Source organism: Corythoichthys intestinalis, chromosome 4 (genome assembly GCF_030265065.1).
Source record: "Corythoichthys intestinalis isolate RoL2023-P3 chromosome 4, ASM3026506v1, whole genome shotgun sequence".
In the NCBI taxonomy this organism is placed as follows: Eukaryota; Metazoa; Chordata; class Actinopteri; order Syngnathiformes; family Syngnathidae; genus Corythoichthys; species Corythoichthys intestinalis.
In genome coordinates, this window is record NC_080398.1 from 2138618 (window position 1) to 2161000 (window position 22383).

The 22383-nt window shown below is 37.3% G+C and overlaps 1 protein-coding gene across 1 annotated transcript in view; it reads left to right on the forward strand.

Annotated features, from left to right (window-relative positions):
- LOC130914314 (semaphorin-7A-like) overlaps nt 1-18512 on the forward strand; it is a 67045-nt gene extending 48533 nt beyond the window's left edge. The window contains exons 12-14 of the mRNA XM_057833386.1: nt 3175-3347; nt 7611-7666; nt 17000-18512. Of these exons, the coding sequence (XP_057689369.1) occupies nt 3175-3347; nt 7611-7666; nt 17000-17334 (564 nt within the window). The 3' untranslated portion in view covers nt 17335-18512. The remainder of the gene's footprint in view (nt 1-3174; nt 3348-7610; nt 7667-16999) is intronic.
- Nucleotides 18513-22383: the final 3871 nt, after the last annotated feature.

The window sequence follows — 22383 nt, forward strand, 5'->3', positions numbered from 1 at the left end:
ATCTGTTGCCCGAAAGCTGAAGATGGGTCGTCACTGGGTCTTTCAGCAAGACAATGACCCTAAACATATGGCCAAATCTACACAGAAATGGTTCACCAGACACAAAATCAAGCTTGTGAAACATTATAGAAGATTAGGTGCTGTTTTGTTGGCAAAAGGGGGTTGTACAAAGTATTAACACCAGGGGTGCTAATAATTTTGACACACATTATTTGATGTCAAAAAATTATTTCTTTATGTGGGATTTTTTTCCCCACTGAATAAATGCACTTGTATTGAAGGTCGGATTTTTCTCTTTTATTCCATTAAGGTCCCGTATTATTTGAATAACAAAAAAATATTAGAAGCTAAAAAACACATCTTAACCAGGGGTGCTAATAATGGCGTACCGCAAGCAACACGTCACTTCCGCTCATTAATATTCATGACATTAGCTACTGTTGCTAAGTAGGGACATTCAACCGTTTGTCCCTAATAGGAAATGAATGGGAATCGTGTACGAAGGAGATGTTTACAGAGCTAAACCTACCAATTCTCTCCGAAAATGATGTGCCTGGTTCCTAATTCACTGGCAATGATGATGTGGTCGAACATAAAAATGTTCAGTTAAAGAGATGGCTTGAGTGTTGAAGGCTGAAAAAGACTAAAAGAACGAGCCGACCTAAGGATAGCCTTCGCTTTTTTATCGACGCGACTGACAATGACATTTTCCTGTTTCAACAAGCTATCCTTTACCATCAGCCCTGTCTTTCTTATATATATCCTCTGGTTGTCCTACGTCTCTTACCGTTCTTGGGGGTAATTTAGTTAGCTTTGTGTAGCGATCGCAAATGCTACTCGGTGACAGCCATCGAACACTTTTAATTTTTTCCATTGTTAACAAATCTTAATTCTTTAACTTATTTACACTTCTTCCTTACTAAATTAGTTTTTTTTTTACAACAGAAAATGTCACAGTGGCAGTCAGATACCATTTTAATTCTTCTTAGGTCATTCATTGTCAGACAGAAGCAGCGCCCGGCATGTCACGCCAAAAAATAAGTTAAAAATATCAAAATGGCTTACCTCTTTGTCCTCTGAAAGACAATGCCAACCCAACGAAGTGTTTACTGCATAAATGTTTACTGCCGAGCTGGCGTTAAAAGTCCGCGCAAGTTGATTCAGTCTTCACATTTTCTGCTCTGAGTTTTTAGTTTCGGGAAACGTATGAAGAAAACATCCTTCATATGTCGTAATGTCTAGAGTCGTTTCTACAAGTTCCAAAAAAGCAATGTGTGATCAGCATGCTTGTTTTTGAAAGATTACCGGAGAAAAGTAGCAGATTTTCCATTGCTTCTATGCGAGGGCGGGTCTAAAATGTCCCACTTCTACTCTACTTCCGCTTTACGATGCGACGTCACAGTCTAAAAATATTATGCGTGCGGTACGCCATTGTGACACACATTATTTGATGTCAAATAATTATTTCTTTATGTGGGATTTTTTCCCCACTGAATAAATGCACTTGTATTGAAGGTTGGATTTTTCTCTTTTTTTCCATTAAGGTCCCATATTATTTGAATTTAAAAATATATATTAGAAGCTAAAAAACACATCTTAACCAGGGGTGCCAATAATTATGGAGGGCACTGTACAATAGTCCAATCTAAGAAAAATGAATGCATGAATAAGCTTTTCAATTTCATGTTTATTCAAAATCCCCTTATTCTGGCTATATTTTTTTTTAGGTAGTAATACTTTAGATGGCTGCCAAATTTTAGGTCTGGGTCAATAATTACGCCAAGATTTCTGACTTAATTTTTAGCTGAGAATGACATTGTGCCAAGGTGCTGGCTGATCTTTGAGCTTTCCTTCTTTGGCCTAAAAATGATCACCTATATACAGTGTTGGGCACGTTACTTTAAAAAAGTAATTAGTTACATTACTCACTACTTCTTCCAAAAAGTAACTGAGTTAGTAACTGAATTACTCTATAGTAAAAGTAACTAGTTACCAGGGAAAGTAACTATTTCCGTTACTTTAAAAAGAACTTGTTGTATGTCAAAGAATTTGAAATTTTCTGAGCAGTATTCGAGTCAGTGGAATAGAGAAGAACAGACGGGTAGTTAACTTGTTAGGTGCTTCAGCAGATTTGAATTGCTTACCACGGATGTCGACAAAAGCTTTGCCCCGGGACATAAATTACACATTACATGCAGTTTCTTTCCTTTAATTTCGACAAACTTGAAATAGTGTCTATATCTCCACCTCTTAAAGGACAATTCTTCTTCTGAATGCTCTGCCATCCCGACCCTGTGCATCTGTTTTGCGTGTGTGTGTTTGCCGCACGCGCTGTTCCGGTTGTGAAATCACCGGCTCTGATTGGCTTACCACGACACATGACTCTAACCCTCAGCCAATCACAATCACTTCCATCACATCTCTCGAGGGGCAGCATTCAGGTAGGCTTGTTTCCCGACAATTTACGTCACCTTCAAAGCGTCTGCCGTCCTCATTGGCTTACCACGACACATGACTCCAACCCTCAGCCAATCACAATCACTTCCATCACATCCCTCGAGGGGCAGCATTCAGGTAGGCTCGTTTCCCGACAATTCACGTTACCTTCAAAGCGTCTGCCGTCCTCAAGATGGAAGCAGAATTATTGCTGGCTGACAGTCGGAGATGGGAACGAGGCTAGCATCAGGTGTAGCAAACAACCAAACTTTGGAAAGCATTGTCTAATTGAATGAGCAGGGACAAACAGCTTGGAGTCAAAAGTACGTGCGCTATTCTCGAACCTGAACGCACCCCAAGTCTTGGATGACAAATCAATAGAGCAGAGAGTCGACTCGACGCGGCTGGTAGTTTCTTCAATTTATTCAGAGTAAGTAACGCACCGCTTTTGACCGTCAGTAAAGCTAACGGCATTGTAACGGCGGAAAAATTAGTTAGATTACCCCGTTACTGAAAAAATAACGCCGTTACGTAACGGCGTTATTTATAACGGCGTTACTCCCAACACTGCCTATATATGTTAAAAGGGTTAAAGACCCCACAAAAGTACCCATTTTAATCTAGGCTAGGCTTCAAGACAAACACAATCTAAAAAAAGACAGCTCTTATCCTGATTGGAAATCTAATTTATTCCAAAGAGATTGATGCTCCCTGTAAGAAGCTTCCTTTATGCCGTAGGGGCATCTGTACGTTGCCACGGCGATGGAGGTCCAGCGGCTGCCGTTGGCCGACTGCGGTCGCTATGGCGACACGTGTCGCGAGTGCATCCTCTCGCGGGATCCGTACTGCGGTTGGGACAAGGCCAGGAGGAGGTGCATCGCCATTCCGCCAGGATATAACGTCACGTCTGGGTATGTTGGCACACATCGTCATTGATTTTCAGTCACAATCATTGGAAACAAGGTTCATTTCTTTGAAATTTTGTTGTGCGACGGTCCAGAAATAACGTTTCAAGGTTAAGTGAGGGGGCTTGCACAGGTATCAATGTATTTACGAGATAGATGTTTTTCATACAGGTTTTAAGTCACATATCTTATGAAATATTCAGTTTTCATTTAATGTTTCCATCATTTCAATGTATTGATTAAAAACTAGGGCTGTCAAACGATTAAAATTTTTAATCACAGCTTAAAAATTAACTAATCGTAATTCATCGCAATTCAAACCATCTATAAAATATGTCATATTTTTCTGTAAATTACTGTTGAAATGGAAAGACAAGACGGATATAAACATTCAACATACTGTACATAAGTACTGTATTTGTTTATTATAACAATAAATCAACAAGATGGCATTAACATTCACATTCTGTTAAAGCGATCCATGGATAGAAAGACTTGTAGTTCTTAAAAGATAAATGTTAGTACAAGTTATAGAAATTTTATATTAAAGCCTCTCTTAATGTTTTCGTTTTTCATAAGATTTGTAAAATTTTCAATCAAAAAAATAATCTAGTAGCTCGCCATTGTTGATGTCAATAATTACAAAATCAGTCGCACCCAACCGCCAGCAGAGGGCAAAAAAACACAAAAAAAACCCACACGTTTTATGCGCGTTAATTGCGTCAAATATTTTAACTAGGGCTGTCAAAATTGTCGTGTTAACGGGCGGTAATTAATTTTTTAAATTAATCACGTTAAAATATTTGACGCAATTAATGCACATGCCCCGCTCAAACAGATTAAAATGACAGCAGTGTAATGTTGTTACTTGTTACTTGTTTTTTGTTGTTCGGCGCCCTCTGCTGGCGCTTGGGTCCAAATGATTTTATGGGTTTGAGCATGGTGTAATGACATCAACAATGGCGAGCTACTAATTTATTTTTCTATTGAAAATTTTACAAATTCTAATAAAACGAAAACATTAAGAGGGGTTTAATATAAAATTTCTATAACTTGTACTATCATTTATCTTTTAAGAACTACAATTTTTTCTATCCATGGATCGCTTTAAGAGAATGTTAATAATGTTAATGCCATCTTGTTGATTTATTGTTATAATAAACAAATACAGTACTTATGTACCCTATGTTGAATGTATATATCCGTGTTGTATCTTATCTTTTCATTCCAACAATAATTTACAGAAAAATATGGCATATTATACAGATGGTGTGAATTGCGATTAATTACGATTTATTAATTTTAAAGCTGTAATTAACTCGATTAAAAATTTTAATCTTTTGAAAGCCCTAATTTTAACATGATTAATTTTAAAAAAATAATTACCGCCCGTTAACGCGATAATTTTGATAGCCCTATTAAAAACCATTTAAAAAATCTCTTATTTATTATTAGTTTGTAGTCACTTACAGTATTTAATAAAGCTTGGCGGCCCGCTAAGCTTATAAAGCGGCTTTTCTACTGCATTCACAAGCTAAATTAGCTTTTTCTATCGTCAGTCGCCGTCAGTGGTGCTGGAACATGATTGATGATTATGAAGCAAAGAAATAAGGCAATTTTATTTTTCAAAGAAAAGTGAATGGAATCTTCATACTACTAAGGCTGTGCTACAGGGGAAGTTCACAATTTTTTCACAATAATTTAATGGCTTAATTTTCAAGTTGGCTGGAGTTTAATTAGTCGGTGGAATTGATTTCAACAAATTCCGGGCACTTTGTTAGTTATTTGTTAGTTGCAGGACACCCGATTAGCTAAGCTAGCGCGAGTCAATGGTGCTTGCTAGCATGCCAATAAAAAACGACATTAACAGTTGTAACTGTTCAAACAACACCCCTGGTTTAAGAGGACGTTCACAGTTAGAATTAGCATAATGCCAACGCGAACCCTATGCTAATGCTATGAGTTATATTTAGTGTGTGATGATCGATCAGCACAGGCTTTTAAAGGCTAAAGCAACATTGGCACAGCCTTGAGACTGGAGAGGACACTGCACTGATGAGGGGTGGTAGCATGTCACATGAGTGACACAACCAGATATTGCTACGATGCAGGCTAACTACACATAAAATGTTACACAATGTGAACATTTGACTCAAACTAATGCGCATTTTTTGCATTCGGCTAGTTATGTTTTAGTCTCCCAAAGTACATTTTTGGCTCGTTAGCGTCTCATCATAGTCAGGAAAAAAAGTGTTCTTTGACAAAATATTTTCATAATCATCATGGTCGACGAAAACAACAATGCTTAGCAGTGAAAAAAAAAAACGATGTGATACCACTTCGCCCTTCTTGCCTAGACAGCCTGTTCCCTGCAGAGCTGCTGGATTACAAATGCTATTGTTCATACAATGATGATTGACATTAGAGATTAACATAACATGGGAAATGATATAACAATTAGAGATGTCCCAATCGATCGGCATCCCGATCGATCTGGTCCGATCATGTCATTTTCAAAGTATCGGAATCGGCAAAAAAATATCGGACATGCCTTTTTTTAATATATATATATATTTTAATTAAATCGTTTTCTAATTGTATTTAACGTTACAGACATAATATGTTACACTCATCCAGAGTCTTTAGTTTAGGCTTAAGGTAAGGTAGTTATCAAATTTATCCCGATAACGGCGGTAATTAATTTTTTTGAAACGTATCACGTTAAAATATTTAATGCAATTAATGCATACGTTGCACGACCCACTCACGCATTGTCGCCTTCAATCTATAATGGCGCCGTTTTACCTATATATAGAGCTAAAAGGCAGCGTAAAATGAGTAGAGTGAATTTTGGCAGCCTTTGGAGCCTCTTTTTAATAGGCTAAAGCCTTACAATACCTCTCCCTACGATTAGAAGTATCATGGGAAGCAATGTGGGGAAGCAAGGTAGCAATTGATCTTTTTCTTAACACCTTATGTTATTTCCCAACGCAGAGAAGATATATGAATTGGTAGCACTACACACAGTCATGGTTCCACTTCCCATCATACATTTGGGTTGAATGGCTGCAGTATCATTTACTGAAAGCTCAACAAATACACTAGAAAGAATGTTAATAATGTAAATGCCATCTTGAGGATTTACTGTCATAATAAACAAATACAGTACTTATGTACTGTATGCTGAATGTAGTCGTCCGAGTTTTATTCATTTTTTTCTTAATGCATTGCCAAAATGTATATGATCGGGAAAAATTATCGGGAATGATTGGAATTGAATTGGGAGCAAAAAAAAGCAATCGGATCGGGAAATATCGGGATTGGCAGATACTCAAACTAAAACGATCGGGATCGGATCGGGAGCAAAAAACATGATCGGAACAACCCTAATTGACATGCAATGGTAAGTTTTAATAACTTTTATCCATCGGTGATTCTCATTTGTGCATATGTTGTTTTTTTGGCACTAGCAAGCACCATTGACTCGCACTACTTTAGCCACTCCAGAGCCCTGCAACAAACAAACTGCACCGAATTTGTTGAAATCAACTCCACCGATCAATCAAACCTCCGCTAACTCGAAAATTAAGCCTCATGTAAAAAAACTTCCACTTTTAGACTGCAGGCATATCTGGTTCCAATCGAATTCCTCCTCAAATCAGATTTCTACGGCTGTCTGTTCACACTATTTTTTAGTAAGTGGCCAAATCAGATCTGGTCCTATTCAGACTGGGCCACATTATTGACCCACCTGACAGGCCGCCGTGGCAACAAGGGCGTCATCTAGTGTAGATGTCATGAAAAGTCAAAATCAAACTGAGAAACAGCTTATCCATCTCAGATATGAAACTACCTCGCGTATGTGGTTTCAATCAGTCTTGCAAAAATCAGATTTCTGTGCTTTATGACTCTTCAGACAACAAAAGAGACATCCAGTTTCAATCTAAATAGGCTAAAAATCAGATTTTGACTGCCAGTCTTAAAAGAACAGTTAAAAAAAATAAATCGGAATTTACTCTGGCCTGAAAAGATCTGAGTGGTATTAAAATCAAACAAGCCCCGAGGGTTTCATTGTATTAGTGCACCACATATCAAATAGTACAAGTACTGTATACTTGCAGCACTTAAAAAGCATTTTTCCTGCTATAAGAGACACTAATATGCCCATTTTTGTTTCATTTGCATGCTTTACAGAGTACTTGCAGGTACCTAATTGCTTGCTGAGAGTGTTTAAGAGCAATTTGTCCTCTGTGTGTTCTCTTTCAACAGGACGCTTATTCAGAATTTGGACCAATCCAACTCGTCGGTTTGCGGGGAGGCTGCTGGTGAGCCCTTTATCTGCTCTCTGCTGCTCTCTGTATCTTAATTAAACCACGCGGTCCAAAGATGACTATCACTTAATTGAGTCCTAAACAGCTGCAGGCGGGATATTTTATTTTCTTGCATAGAAGCTAACTTCAGAGACTAGAATTGTAATCTTCAATGGTGGCGATATGCAATCTACTGTATCTATATGTATATACATATATATAACAAATCTTTTACTGTAATATCTCGTCTTACTTCAGAGGAATCATATTTTTTTAGTTGTTGCATGAACGCCGCATTAGGGCAGCCACGATTAATCGATAAATCTAAAAATAATTATTAAATTAATCGACAACTACAGTGGTACCTCTACATACGAAGTTAATCCGTTCCAGGACCTTGTTTGTAAGTCGAAATGGTCGTATGTCGAGCAGGATTTTCCCATAGGAATACATTATAATTCCATTAATTCGTTCCACAGCCCAAAAACCTTCACTAAATCCTTAAAAAATACTGCTGGTACTATTACAAATGGCAATTACACATAGCAAAACAAATAAATTATAAATCAAAATCGGAATAATAATAATAATAATAATAATAATTCCTGTATTAATGTAACGAATCGGGTTCTAATGTGGCGGACGTTTTTTGCTGACCCTGAACGCACCGCGGGGCTCACGTGCCAGAGACAGACCGGTGAGCTTGAGTTTCACTTTCACTTTGAATGTTTTCTTGAGAACACCTCAATTGCGGCAGACAGAAGGTGTTTTTGTTTTGAATAAGTTGTGAAATAAATGATAAAAACGTGGCGAAGTTGGCGATTTCTCTGGAGATGTTACCACAAAAGGAATTGTCAGCTTAATTTATAAAGACTGGCGAACGATGGTCATAGGAGGACCGTGGAGATGTATTTTTGAGCCATTTCACGGATGCCTACCCTACGCTCATATTTTTCTGTCATTTGCATCTTCATTTAGAAGGTAAGCGTCAACTTTTTCCTTGTTTCACCACCTGTACCAACCTTTTCTGAAACCAGTGTTGATTTGTCACACAAGAAAATCCGCCGTGCATTCGTCTGCGGTGCTGCCATTGTCGTCGTATTTCGAGCATGTCGTCGGATGTAGAAACAAATGGCGAGTCAAATTTTACGTCGGATGTCGAAAAGTTCGTGTGTCGAAGCGATCGTATGTAGAGGTACCACTGTATATTGCTGATGGTTGAACTTTTGAGATAATAAAAATAGTCCACATTTTTTCATTATACTTCTGATTGTGAATATATTTTTTAATTTTGTCTATTTGTAATAATCTCGTCATTATTTTTAAAATAGAAAAAACTACAAGGCAAAATAGTACATATTTATTTCTTAATTTTTATTGCTTTTATTTTATTAATTTAAAAAAATATTGAAATAACAGTAAATATTCTCTTAATAAAAAAAAATAATAAAACATGAATGCTTTTATGAAATTAATATGAAAATGAACAGTACAGGTAGGTACCAGGTTACGGCATACTTGACTTCTGCAATTTTAACTTTACAACGCCGGATTCTGCCATTTTGTCTCCAATCGTTTTTTTTTTTCTTTTTTCATTTTAAGTCGCATAAACAGTACCTTATTGTACCTCACAGTATCTTATTTTATTTTACTTCACTTTATTAAAATGACGTGTTCTGTCCTCACTAAACGTGAAATTGTTCATCATTACAGACATAAACAATTGGGCTTTTGTAATCTTTTTACTTCTCTCACTTTTGACAATTTGTAAAGCTGTAACACACACAGTATGTACACTTATGTTCAAAATAACACACATTTTAACAATAAAACACTTGACACAAAACAATTGGTGTTCAAACGTCCATCTAGTCATCTCTTAGATTAAATTAGCCTAATTAGCCTCACAAAAGTCCACTAGTTTAAATGCTAAGAATGCTAACGTATTTACAATTTTCATAGCAAATCGCTCACACTCAATTCTACAAACTGTAGCTGTAATTTTTTAAATTACAAATGCATGCAAAAACTTCAATTAGCTGAAACAACTTACAGCCTAATGTGGGCCAAACCAGAGCACAGCTGTCTGTTTTTCATTTTAGACGAGAGTGCTCCTCAGTCATAAGGTGACAGTCGAGCCAGACTCAACACTACCACTAGATGGCAGTGCATCTTTTATCATGAAACATTTTTTTTTTTTTTTACCTTTTGGATAGTTATTTTGGGGAACTTAAAGGTTTAATTTCAATTTACGCGGAAATTCCGTTTATGTCACCAGCTTGGAACTGAACTTGTTAATGACTCAGGGACTACCTGTACTTTTTTTGACATATTTAGTTTTTCTTTTTTTTAGAATAATTTAAATGAAAATAGTATTTTTTAAAATCTATTTTATCAATGTTTTTTTATATTTATATATTTTATCTCATATGAAATTAATATTAATTAATTAATATTAATATTGATTTAATTGCATTTTTAAACATTTTTAATTTAAAAAAACTCTATATTCTCTTTTTAGTCATATTTTAAATGTTTTTATGTAATAATGCAATAATAAAAAGCGCACAAGTACAGTAATTTTTCTTTATATTTTTAACTTCTTTTTTTTTTCCCCGAATCAATTTATTTTCTAATTTAAAAAAAAATTTGGGGCTCCAATTCACCTTTCTAGCCGAATTGTAAAGCCCACAATTACAAAACTGATTTGAACTAATTTTTCACGAACCAATTAGCGAATATCAAGGAAACGGTCAGCAATTAATCAACTATTGAAATAATCGTTTGAGTCAGCCAGCCCTACTCCGCGTTCATATTTATAGTCTTTATTTTATAGTTGAACAAGACATTTCATTGACAGCGTTCAGTCCTCCCGTTGTATATTGACGCACTGCAGTTGCTGTGACAGCTAAAGTCAATGTATTTTAAAACAGCGAAGGCGCTTTATTTGCTCTACTGCTTTTTCTTCAACTCAATGACTCTTTTCTGCCCGTAAAGCCTGTTCGGAGCAGGAAAAGCAATTAAAGAGCTGTCTGTACAAATAGCAGACTATTGTTCAAGCTAAAGGGAAAATATTGCCTCTGTTTTTAGGTGATAAGTCATAAAAAAGAGAGAAATGCATTTAGTTGAAGCACCGGAAAATTTTTGCCATTAGTCATACAAAAGCTGAATGTATTCATTATTTTTAACAATTCAATACAGGTCCCAAGTGTCTTGACTCAATGGCCGCCATTGAGTGCGATAGATTCGTTCATTCGCTGCCAGGCTCCTGGTTGAAATAGATTGGACGTCTATAAGTGATTCTTTTAAAGGTCTTTTTTTTATTTCCATTTTAAGTTATTTTATCTTTTTTTTTATAATTTATGCAGCATTTTCAAATAGTCTTTTTTTGAGGGATTTTGATGAGTAATGCCACTCCAGCTCCATTGTCATATTCGTTAGAGCAGTGTTTTTCAACCGGTGTGCTGCGGTACACTAGTGTGCCGTGAGAGATCGTCAGGTGTGCCGCGAGAAATTATCCAATGTTGCTTTTGTTTTTTTTTCCCGAATCGTCGGGCGGAGTTGCAGTAGGAAGGAAGGAGTAGGTAGAAAGTTCTCCGTCGTGTGCAGATGAGCGAGGTATTGCTTGTGTCGCGTTCAAGAACGGCTCGGATTTCTAGCCATCAGCGACCTTGCTGTCCGCGACAATGTGGACCCCAGCACGTCTACTGCACATCATATGGTTAGACTCGTCATGTGTCGATATACTCGACAGTGTCCTTTCTATTTTATCCATATGTGACGACCGCCCCCCTGTGTTTTATTCCAACACATTGTTGAGGAGCGCAAGGTGGCTAATGGATAGAAATCCGAGCAGTTTTTGAACGCTAAACAAGCAGCACACGTGCAGCAATTTAGCATTGCCATGGTACCAAGCAAGTTAAAACGTCATCTTCAAACGAAACACCCGTCACTTCAAAACAAGTCGATGGACTATTTTGTTCGCCTTCGTGAAAACAAAGACAAACAGGCAACTTTTTGGATAAAAACTACAAAGGTAAATAAGAAAGCCAGTTACCATGTTGCTGAACTTGTTGCTAAATCCAAAACGTCCCAAACCACGAAAAAGACATTAATACTACCCGCCTGCAAAGCCATTGTCTGCGAGATGCTCAACTCTGATGTGGTTAAAGACATTGCTCAAGTCCCCGTCTGTTAATTCTGAGCTTTTTCAACCCTAACTGCTATAAAATAAAAATAAAAACAGAGAAATATTGAGAGCTGTTGACGAAGGATATAAACTTTGTGTGAATCTAAACAGGCTCAAGTTTCACACTGAGTAAGTATACATACTGAAAGATTAATTTATAAATATACTGTACAGAAAATAATTTAGGAACATTTTTGGCTTGTGGTGTGCCGCAAGATTTTTTTCCAATGTAAAAATGTGCCGTGACTCAAAAGAGGTTGAAAAACACTGGGTTAGAGAACGTGTAAAATGGAAGTCACGAGCAGAAATGTGGAAGTAAAGCAGTAGTATCTGCCGTAGTACCTCAGAAACCTCTCTATAAGTATATATATATATATATATATATATATATATATTAGGGCTGTCAAATGATTAAAATTTTTAATCGAGTTAATTACAGCTTAAAAATTAATTAATCGTAATTATCGCAATTAATCGCAATTCAAACCATCTATAAAATATCCCATATTTTTCTGTAAATTATATATATATTCTGTAAAATAAATTGTTGGAATAGAAAGATAAGACACAAGATGGATATATACATTCAACATTCGGTACATAAGGACTGTAGTGGGCATTTCACTCTACTGTCATTTAAATCTGTCTATGCTGTCCTCACTCCGAAGCGTCTACTTTTTCCAAAGCTAGACAGCTAGTGAACGACGCCTTAATAATCAGACTTCTTCCTTTTTCATCTGATTTATTAATAAAATGGCCTCAAACCATTGTCCTCTTTAGACCGTCGTAAAACTACAAAATAAAAGTACACAAGCATTGCATTAGCAACAACGTTAGCTTAGCACGCTACACAGGTTCACTAAACAAAAACAAAACGCGTCTCATACAAAAAATATAACATTTTGCTTACTAACATAATATGTACATTCTTTACAACAACCATACTTACGGACAAATCTTGTCTAAGGATCATATAAGTACAACATTGCAACGTAGGCGTCAGCCCGAGACGTCGTGCAGCCATATTGAACAAGCAAGAAAACAATAAACCATGTCGCAAAGCGATCACAAGAGTTCGCTGTTAGACAGCACAAAAAGCCTTGCTGTAAAACTTACCAAAAGGCAGAATACTGTCTGAGCGGGACATGTGCGTTAATTGCGTCAAATATTTTAACGTGATTAATTAAAAAAATTAATTACCAATTATTTTTGAAAATTAATCACGTTAAAATATTTGACGCAATTAACGCACATGTCCCGCTCAGACAGATTCAAATGACAGCAGTGTAAGGTCCGCTTGTTACTTGTTTTTTGGTGTTTGCCGCCCTCTGCTGGCGCTTGATGAGTACAGCACCCTCAGAATTGTGTAATTATTGACATCAACAATGCCGAGCTACTAGTTTAGTTTTTGATTGAAAATTTTACAAATTTTAATCAAACGAAAACATTAAGAGGGGTTGTAATATAAAATTTCTATAACTTGTACTTAGTCCTGTTGCGATAACAAATTTTAGTGGGCGATAAATTATCTCATAAATTATTGCGATATGCGATATTATTGCCCCCCCCCCTCAAAAAAAAAAAACGATTTACAATAACGCAGTGAGAATACAGTATATTTTAATAGACCAACAACACACATTTACACTGTAGTGTGAACTAATTTCTTCACATGCCAAATAGGGTCACAAGTAAAGTAATTAAACATTGTCCACCAAATAAAGCATGAAAAAAATAATTTATATGTTGTATATTTGACAAAATAATCGCGTTTCCGAAGTTCGAGCCTGAAAGGGGACGAACCCGGAAGTGATACGTCACACCGGGAACAGCGTTGGCAGCTCCATACATACGGCCGCCATACAAAGCCCTTCAAACAATGATTCAAACAGCGATATAGGCGATAGACCGAGCGCAAGGGAGGAGATCCAAGTTTTTGAAGAGTTGGAGGAAGAAGAGGAGCTTGGAATTTTATGTTGGATCTAACATGTATTAGCCAGACGCTAATCAGAATGCAAACAGTGTGCCTAGACTACCTGACATGGAATAGATACAAGACCCATCGAGATTACAACATTGGTAAGATATAGACTGTTATTATTTTTATGATTTGAAGATGCAGGCATTTGCACATAATGTTATATTTTTGTCTATCTGATGACATCGTTAAAAAAAATAATAATCAGACTTCATGTTCATTTTGGCAGATCCGGCAGCTCTCCTGCATATAAAATAATAATATAAAAATGTTGGGGGGAAAGAAGGAGATGAGTCTTCGATGGCTTTCTCCACTTTATTGTGGCAACAATAAGAAAACAAAATAATAGCGGACTGCCGCCACATTCGACCGCAAAGTTTTGCTTCTCGCCGATCTCTTCGCCTCCCACTCCAGCGTCTCTTAAACGGATTGTGCAAAGTATCTTGTTATGAGCTTTTTGTTTACAAAAGTATCGAACACACGACGCGCTGACAACCTTGTCTCTTTTTTAACACATGGAACAGTTCTTATGGAAAAGTTAGAACACAGCTCGGCACAGCTCTCGGCAGGAATTGGCGTCTAATGGCGTGAGGAAATGTAGTTTTTTCACACAAGCGAACAGATTACAAAGCACCACTTCAGTGTTGTCCCGAGACTACATTTCCCATGATTCACTGCGTGACCTGCGCGCTCGCTGATTCGCTGCGAGATTGACTCAATGGCTACACTAAACAAACACGCTATTTTTCAGCTGTCACCTGTCAGCGGCTCTCATAAAACACAAACTAGAAGCCTATCATGCGATCACCGTGAACGCTGAACCGTCCATAAGCAATGCAATGCTTGAAGCATGAAGGTGGAAATACATAATACAAATACAAATAAATGTGCACAAACTAACCGGCGGTGTGCGTCTCTTACAGCAACGTGACCGTGAATTACCGCGACGCCGACCCGTTTATATGCACATCCACACCCGTTTCCCGATTGACAGTGGATTAACCCTTTCGGACATGATCGTAGATGACGCACAATTTAAACACGCTTAACCTAGCGAACGCAACAACAACTATGATCGGGGATTTCCACGAGTTAACTTTCGGCTAACGTCGCTAGCTTATACTGTTCAATTCCACAACAGTAGGCAGCTATGCTTTGACAAAGTCATCAGTCATCTATCCAAAAATCACACTTACTTTTTGGCAAATCCTTGATCATAAGCAGACCGGTTAAGGAAGCAGGCATCTTCGAAGTGTTTGCAGCAGAGAACACTACTCGATGATGGCGTGAAATTAATTCGCTTCGTGCGAACGAAAGATGTCCATTTACGTGCCCTGCTATCCTTTGGCCACTCATACAACTTTTCGTTTGAGCGAGAACAAAACATCGCCACACACCGCTGTGGCATCTTACCGAGAAGCAATGCAACAAACAATACTGTTCTTTGGTGGACTTCCCTCGCATGTCTAGGTGTGACGTAATTTCCGAAGATTTCCGAAGATTGCCGAAGAAAAGCATTTTCGTTGTCAAGGGTGTTGCTATGGGTTAAACAAAGAATCTGGAAGGGTTGCGTTAAAAAAAATAATGAAAATATGCTTATAATTGTTTAGCCATTGATATTATTCAAAAACATGGTTGGCCAACCTTACTTCAAAGTTCCCCTTTAAACACAATAAATGTTTTCTTTTAAATTCAAAAATACCTTTTAAGAAATCACAACTAAAAACAATAGACCATGCCTCTTTCAAGTAAAATTCAACAATATTAAAACCGCACAGAAACACATAATAAAATGTCTTTTTTCAAGAAAAAATAAAATTGCACTTAATAACTGAAGCATTTAGGCACTCAGGTCTAAAGTTGCAGTAACAGTAATTGCACTTCAACTACAACAGAGAAAAATAGACTAAGTTGCAGTAACAAAAATTTGGCTCCAAAAGGTATCAAATAACACTAAACAGAGGTAAAACGGTCTCATTATTTATTTATTTTCCCTTCAGGCATGACAAATCCAAACAAACATACAGCATTTATATGTGTTTACAATTAATTCAACCCGAAAAGAAAAGGGCTGACGGGAGAAGCCGAAGCTTATTGAAACCCGTCCCCAGTATACCATAAAGGTTGTAAAAATGTCAAATTTTTGACATTCAGATTTCATAATAAAATGCATCCTTCGCCTTCGAGTGTCTGTGTCCTTTTCCCAAATTACTTCAGCAATGTAGCAGACTTCACTTTCCGTGAGGGAACCTATTTTGCGCGGTGTCGTCTGTATTTCTCACATCAGGCGAACACTCTAATTGTCAATTAACGTGACGAGGAGGCTCCGCTTGTTGCGATGCAGTTTTCCTACTAAGCAGTGAAAACTGGAGAGGGTGATAGTGTTTCAAATGAGCATGTAGATTTTTTCTGTTGGCCATCTTTGTTGAAACAACCTCCAGACCCGTTTTGCAGACTGGTTCGTCCTCTTCCTCACTCCGCTCACTCATTGCTGTGCGCCGACAGTGCACTCGGCCCTGCCTCCCTCCATTGAATGACGGTCACTCAAACTCAAATATGTAAAACGAACATACCCAGAAGTCAATAAAACAGAGTCCTCGTCGCAGCATGTTGCGTAGTTGGCAACAAGGAAGCTGAACTTTAAACAGCGCTGTCAAGCACGTCTGCCACACATCTGCCGCAAGCACGTGCACGCGAGGCGATAAATCGCAGCGGGAAAATTACCATCTTCATTTTTATATACCGCGCGATAAATGGAATTATATTGCGACAGGCTTACTTGTATTAACATTTATCTTTTAAGAACTACAAATCTTTCTATCCATGGATCGCTTTAACAGAATGTTAATGTTAATGCCATCTTGTTGATTTGTTATAATAAACAAATATAGTACTTATGTACAGTATGTTGAATGTATATATCCGTCTTGTGTCTTATCTTTCCATTCCAACAATAGTTTACAGAAAAATATGGCATATTTTATAGATGGTTTGAATTGCGATTAATTACGATTAATTCATTTTTAAGCTGTGATTAACTCGATTAAAAATTGTAATCGTTTGACAGCCCTAATATATATATATATATATATATATATATATATAAATAGATTTTCAAGTACACCTACTTAGTACAGTGTATTTACGGGGAAGTACACAACCATTTGTTTATCTCTTCCAGCCCTTAAGCTACGCCGCACCTCCCCTAAAGAGGTGGTGGTGCCGTTCAACACCTCCGTCTTCCTGCCCTGCCGGGTGCGCTCCTTCCACGCCAGCTATCGCTGGGAGAAGGACAACTGCATCAAGAACTACCCCTGCCTATTCTCCGGCGACTTCTGCGTCCTGGGCCCGGCGGTAGACACGCCCCTGAAGGAGGGCATCTTCCGCTGTATGGCCACCGAGGACGGCTTCAAGGTGGAGGTGGTGTCCTTCAAGCTGGTCAACGGCGGCCGGCCGCCGGCCTCCGTCGTAGGGCTGTCACTGCTGCTCGCCGCGGCCGCTCTCTGGCTTCATTAGCTGCAACTAGCACTAACCACGTATCCTTAATGACTCCCACTTAACAGGAAATCCGCGGGAGGTTTGGTTCACAGGGCATTTGGTAATGAGGTACCGTTTAAAAAAGGGTGATTCGCAAATTGAAGTCCCTAGTTTGAAAAAACAACATACCAAATAACCTTTCATTCTGAATTCATTGGCTGCCATTGGCTAGGTCACTTCCTGTTAATTTTGGTTTACTGAACAGGATGGGACTCAAGAACGTCCCCAAATCACTCAAAATCAATAGGAAGCAACCTGTAAATGCCCTTAAATCAACTGTAAGTGACATGTAAATGCCCACAAAAGCTCTGGTGTCAGTGCTATTGACGGCGCTAGACGTCCAATCTAGTCAAAATGAATTGGACGTCTACCGCCGTCAATGGCAGTCAGTGAGCTAACGTAGACACTACAGGTAGTCCCCTGGTTACAAACTACTTCCATTCCTACGCAGGCGATGTAACCCGAATTTCCGCATATAGCGGAATTAACCCTTTAAAAATTCTAAAAAACAATCGAAAAATTCCAAAAGGATTTTTTTTTTTTTTTTTTAATAGTGGAGGATACACTGCCATCTGGTGGCATTGTTGGGTCTGGCTGGACTGTCGTTCATTAATGCTTCCATACAGGAGCACTCAGCCATCTCACATGGATAAAGGATGGCTGCGCTCCGGTTTGGCCTACATTAGACTAAGTTGTTTCAGCTAATATATGTTTGTGTATGCATTTTTAATTAAGCTTAGAGCTACAGTTTGTAGAGGTACGTGTGAGCGATTTGCGATGAGAATTGTAAATACGTTAGCATTCGTAGCATTTAAACTAGCGGACTTTTGTGGGGCAAATTAGGGTAATTTAATTGACTAAATTTACATATTGATCAGAGTAAAGTAGAAAATATGATACTGTGAGGTACAATTAGGTAATGACTGTGCGACAAAAAAAAAAAAAAAAAGACTGAAGACAAAATGGTGGAAGAGACTCCGGCATCGTAAAGTTAAAATCGCGTAAATCAAGTATGTTGTGACCCGGGGACTACCTGTATTCTAATGGAAGATTTATGTATATTTTTATTACAGATAGTCCCGGGTTACGACGGACTCGACTTACGCTATTTCGACTTTACGACGTCGGAGTCTCGTCCGCCATTGTTTCCAGTCTTTTTTTTTTTTTTTTTAAGCTACGTAAAGAGTACCTAATTGTACCATACAGTATCTTATTTTTAATTTTATTAACTTGACTAAACGTGAAGTTGTTCAGCTTGACGGACAGCAATTAAGGCAATTGTGGTTTTTGGGCTTTTTCCGTCCTTCACTTTTGAGAATTTGTAAAGCTGTAGCACACATATGTACACTTATGTTCAAAACGACAAGCATTTTAACAAAAAAAAAAAACACAAAACAATTGGTGTTTAAACGTCTGATAAAAATGTAAATTTAGTAGATTAAATTAGACTAATTTGCCTAGCAAAAGTCCGCCAGCCTAAATGCTACAAATGCTAACGCAGCTACAGTTTTCATAGCAAATCGCTCACACATAACTCAACAAACTGTAGCTCTAAACTTTATTACAAATGAATACACAAACATATATTAGCTTAAAAAACTTATAGAGGCCATACTAGGAGGCAGCTGTCCTATATCCATGTCAGACGAGTCTCCTACTCAGTCATAGAAGCCAAGGCGACAGTCCAGCAACACGTTACGATGCCACCAGAGGGCAGTGTATCCTCCATCATTAAACAAAATAAAATACTTTTGGACTTTTTGGATAGTTATTTTTGAAGGGTTAATTCTGATTTATGTGGAAATTCGGGTTAAGTCGCCAACGTAGAAACGGAACTCGTTTGTAACCTGGGGACTAGATGGATTATATTTTTAAACAGTGACACCTCCAAGAATGTCTTTTATTTTCCATTATAAGAAGTCTTTTCTATTGGAAATTGGCAATTATTATTTTTTATTTTGTTAGTTTTCTGAGGAAACATACTGTAAATGTATCTGAATTAGCCAAAAAGCTAGTTTTCATCGGTAGTCCCTTGACAGATCTTGTCAGGCAAAGAAAATTCACAACATACTAAAATTACAGTTTACAACAATTCGTATGGCATTTACAGTACATGTGATTTATAATCAATATTATGTATTAATATAAATTGAATTTCATTGGATAAAAAGATGAAAATTGGAGTCAAAGGCAGCCAGTGAGTGAACTTTGTTCCTAGTAGACCTGGACGATAATAAATTTTATGAATCGATTCGTTTTTTTTTTTACTGCAAAAGCTAAGAAAAATATTAAGTTTGTGTTGTTGTTTTTTTCCCAAAAAGGAAACCTAGAAATATATTAGTCAATATTATTATTATTATTATTGTATATTAGTATTTTTGGGAGTATCAGATTTGGTCATAAAATCGCATCCAATCCAGTATTCACGTGTTTTTACTACTTCTCTTTAGAAAGTAAGTAACAGCAGCAGCAGGGCTCACTTTAATACAAGAAATGTGATTTGTCGTTTACTGACAATGCTATTTGCATTTTTTTTTTCTGGTCTAAAAATATGGGTATCGGATTGGCATTGGGTGAAACATCTCGGCTCGGAAGTCAAACAATCAGAAATTATTACTTTGTATTTGGGAGTTGACAGCACAAATATGGGGTGAAAAAACATTTATGACAGAAGTTTTGCACTTTATTATTTTTTAGCTTTGTCTTTTGTTCTTGTCTCCCTAAAATTTTAGATTTTTTTTTTTTTTAAACGGGGGGGGGGGGGGGGGGGGGTCGTAAAACCAAATTTTGGGTGAAAAAAACCCTGAGATTTTTAGACCATATCGCCCAGCCAGAGTTTAAACTATTTTAAATCATGAATGAAAAACAAGCCATACTCTTAAACACTTCAATATATTTCGTAACAATTACTACTTGATTACAATTACTACTACTAAATGATAGCGTTTGGTCTCATATCGTGCTTGTATTTCGTTTTAAAACAATGAATATAGGCTATCCCCCCCTTTTCACTTCGTGGTACTTGGTCCGTAATGCTGCGTTCAGACCGGCCGTTTTTATTTTCTTCCTCTTCGTGCGATGGATTCCAATACAAAATGTAGCAACGGAATGACTTTAATCTCATAATATTACAATATTAATCCATTAACCCTTTCACTACCGATTCCTTTTTTTTTTTTTTTTTTAATTAAAAAAAATAGATATAAATTCCAATTACATAAGAATTATATAAATCAAATAAAATTGCTACGATTCCTAGACCAACTGCGATTTTTACTGCATTACACCAACGGGAGAGCAAGGGTTAATATTAAAATATATATATATATGACTTAATTCTCACAATATTAGGAATTTCAAGAAATACTAGGTAACTTTTCAACCTTTATAAAATATTTTCTTAACGTTTGTGATTATATATCAACTGACAACTAGTTGAATGACACCTCTTTTATATCTTAAGGGGGTATGTATCGTTTTCACCGGCACTAACTTTTAGGAGGGTGGTAGGAAGCCTGGAACACACACACACACACACACACACAAAAAAATTACAAATATGCTGACTGCTTTACATCATACGTCACTTCCCCCTTTCCCCATTCTTTATAAAGACAGAAGTTGATGCGAACGCTTTCGCATGAATTCTGCAAAGATGGCAGAGCAACAAAAGAGACAAAAAGTTTTGTCTGAGGAGGAAAAAAAACAGACGACCTGGACATATAGAATTTACATTGGCCCGGCTTTCACTTGCTGGCTTGACAGCCCCCCCTCCCAACCGAACTCATCATTACTGACGAGTTTGGCTGGGGTGGGGGGGTTGCCACACGGTTGCTAAAAATCATATGCTATTGTTTAGCCACAACTGGATTAATTACCTTATTACTATTAATCCTTCATATAGCCGCTGGAAACAAAAATATTGTTTAATCCTGTGGTCTCCAAACTATTCCACATAGGGCCGCAGTGGGTGCAGGATTTCACTCTAACGCAACAAGACCACATCTTTTCACCAATCTGGTGATTTATAAGTGTAATCAGTTGATTGCAGCCAGGTGCTGCTTGTTTTAGTAGAAACCTCATTGGTTAAAAGGTCTGTGCTTGATCGGTATGAACAAAAACCAGGACCCACAGCGGCCCTCAAGGACCGGTTTGGAGACCCCTGGTTAAATCCATCTGCAGGTGACTGGGAGATTGATTTTTGATTGATTGATGATTTTACGACACTGTGTGGGTGTGCGCTGGTCCTCATGGGAAACGCAGACTTCCTTATGGCTTTTGTCCACCGGCGTCTCTAAAATCGACCAAAACTGAAAAGTTACCAAGTGTTGCTATAATATCATAATATTACGAATTTAATCTCGTAATATTACTTTTGTCTCTTAATATTACAACGACATTAAGGTCATGTAGTATTGTGACTTTTATTTCCTCATATTTTGACTATTCTTGTAGTCCTTTTTTTCTATTGATAACATGAATTTAATATCGTAATATTACGACTTTTCTCTCGCAATATTACCGTATTGGCCCGAATATAAGACGGCCCTGATTATAAGACGACCCTCTCTTTTTCAAGACTCAAGTTTGAAAAAATACTTTTTGAAGACCAAATTAATTTTTCTACATTAAATAATTACAGTACATCTGAAACAAATGATTATGACAATATATTTGAGAGAAAAAGCATGTTATTTTGCCTCACTCAAATCTTAATATCTGAACATTTAAATATGTAAACTACAGTGCAATCACATTCGTAAATGAATGGCTTCTGGTTTTTGAAATGTAAATAAACCAGTCTATTGTGATAAAACAACAACCAAAAAAATCATCAAAGTGAGGTCTAACTGTAACCGTAGTCTTGAAACAAATCTGAATAAGAAAAAAACATTGCAATAAAACAATGCACACTGGTTAAACTTGAGAGAAGCTGAGATCTGTCATGACAGAACATTTCTCCTCAAGTTCAGCATACGCTTCAATGATATCCGGCGCCATCTAGAGTCGTGAAGGGGTATAATGTCT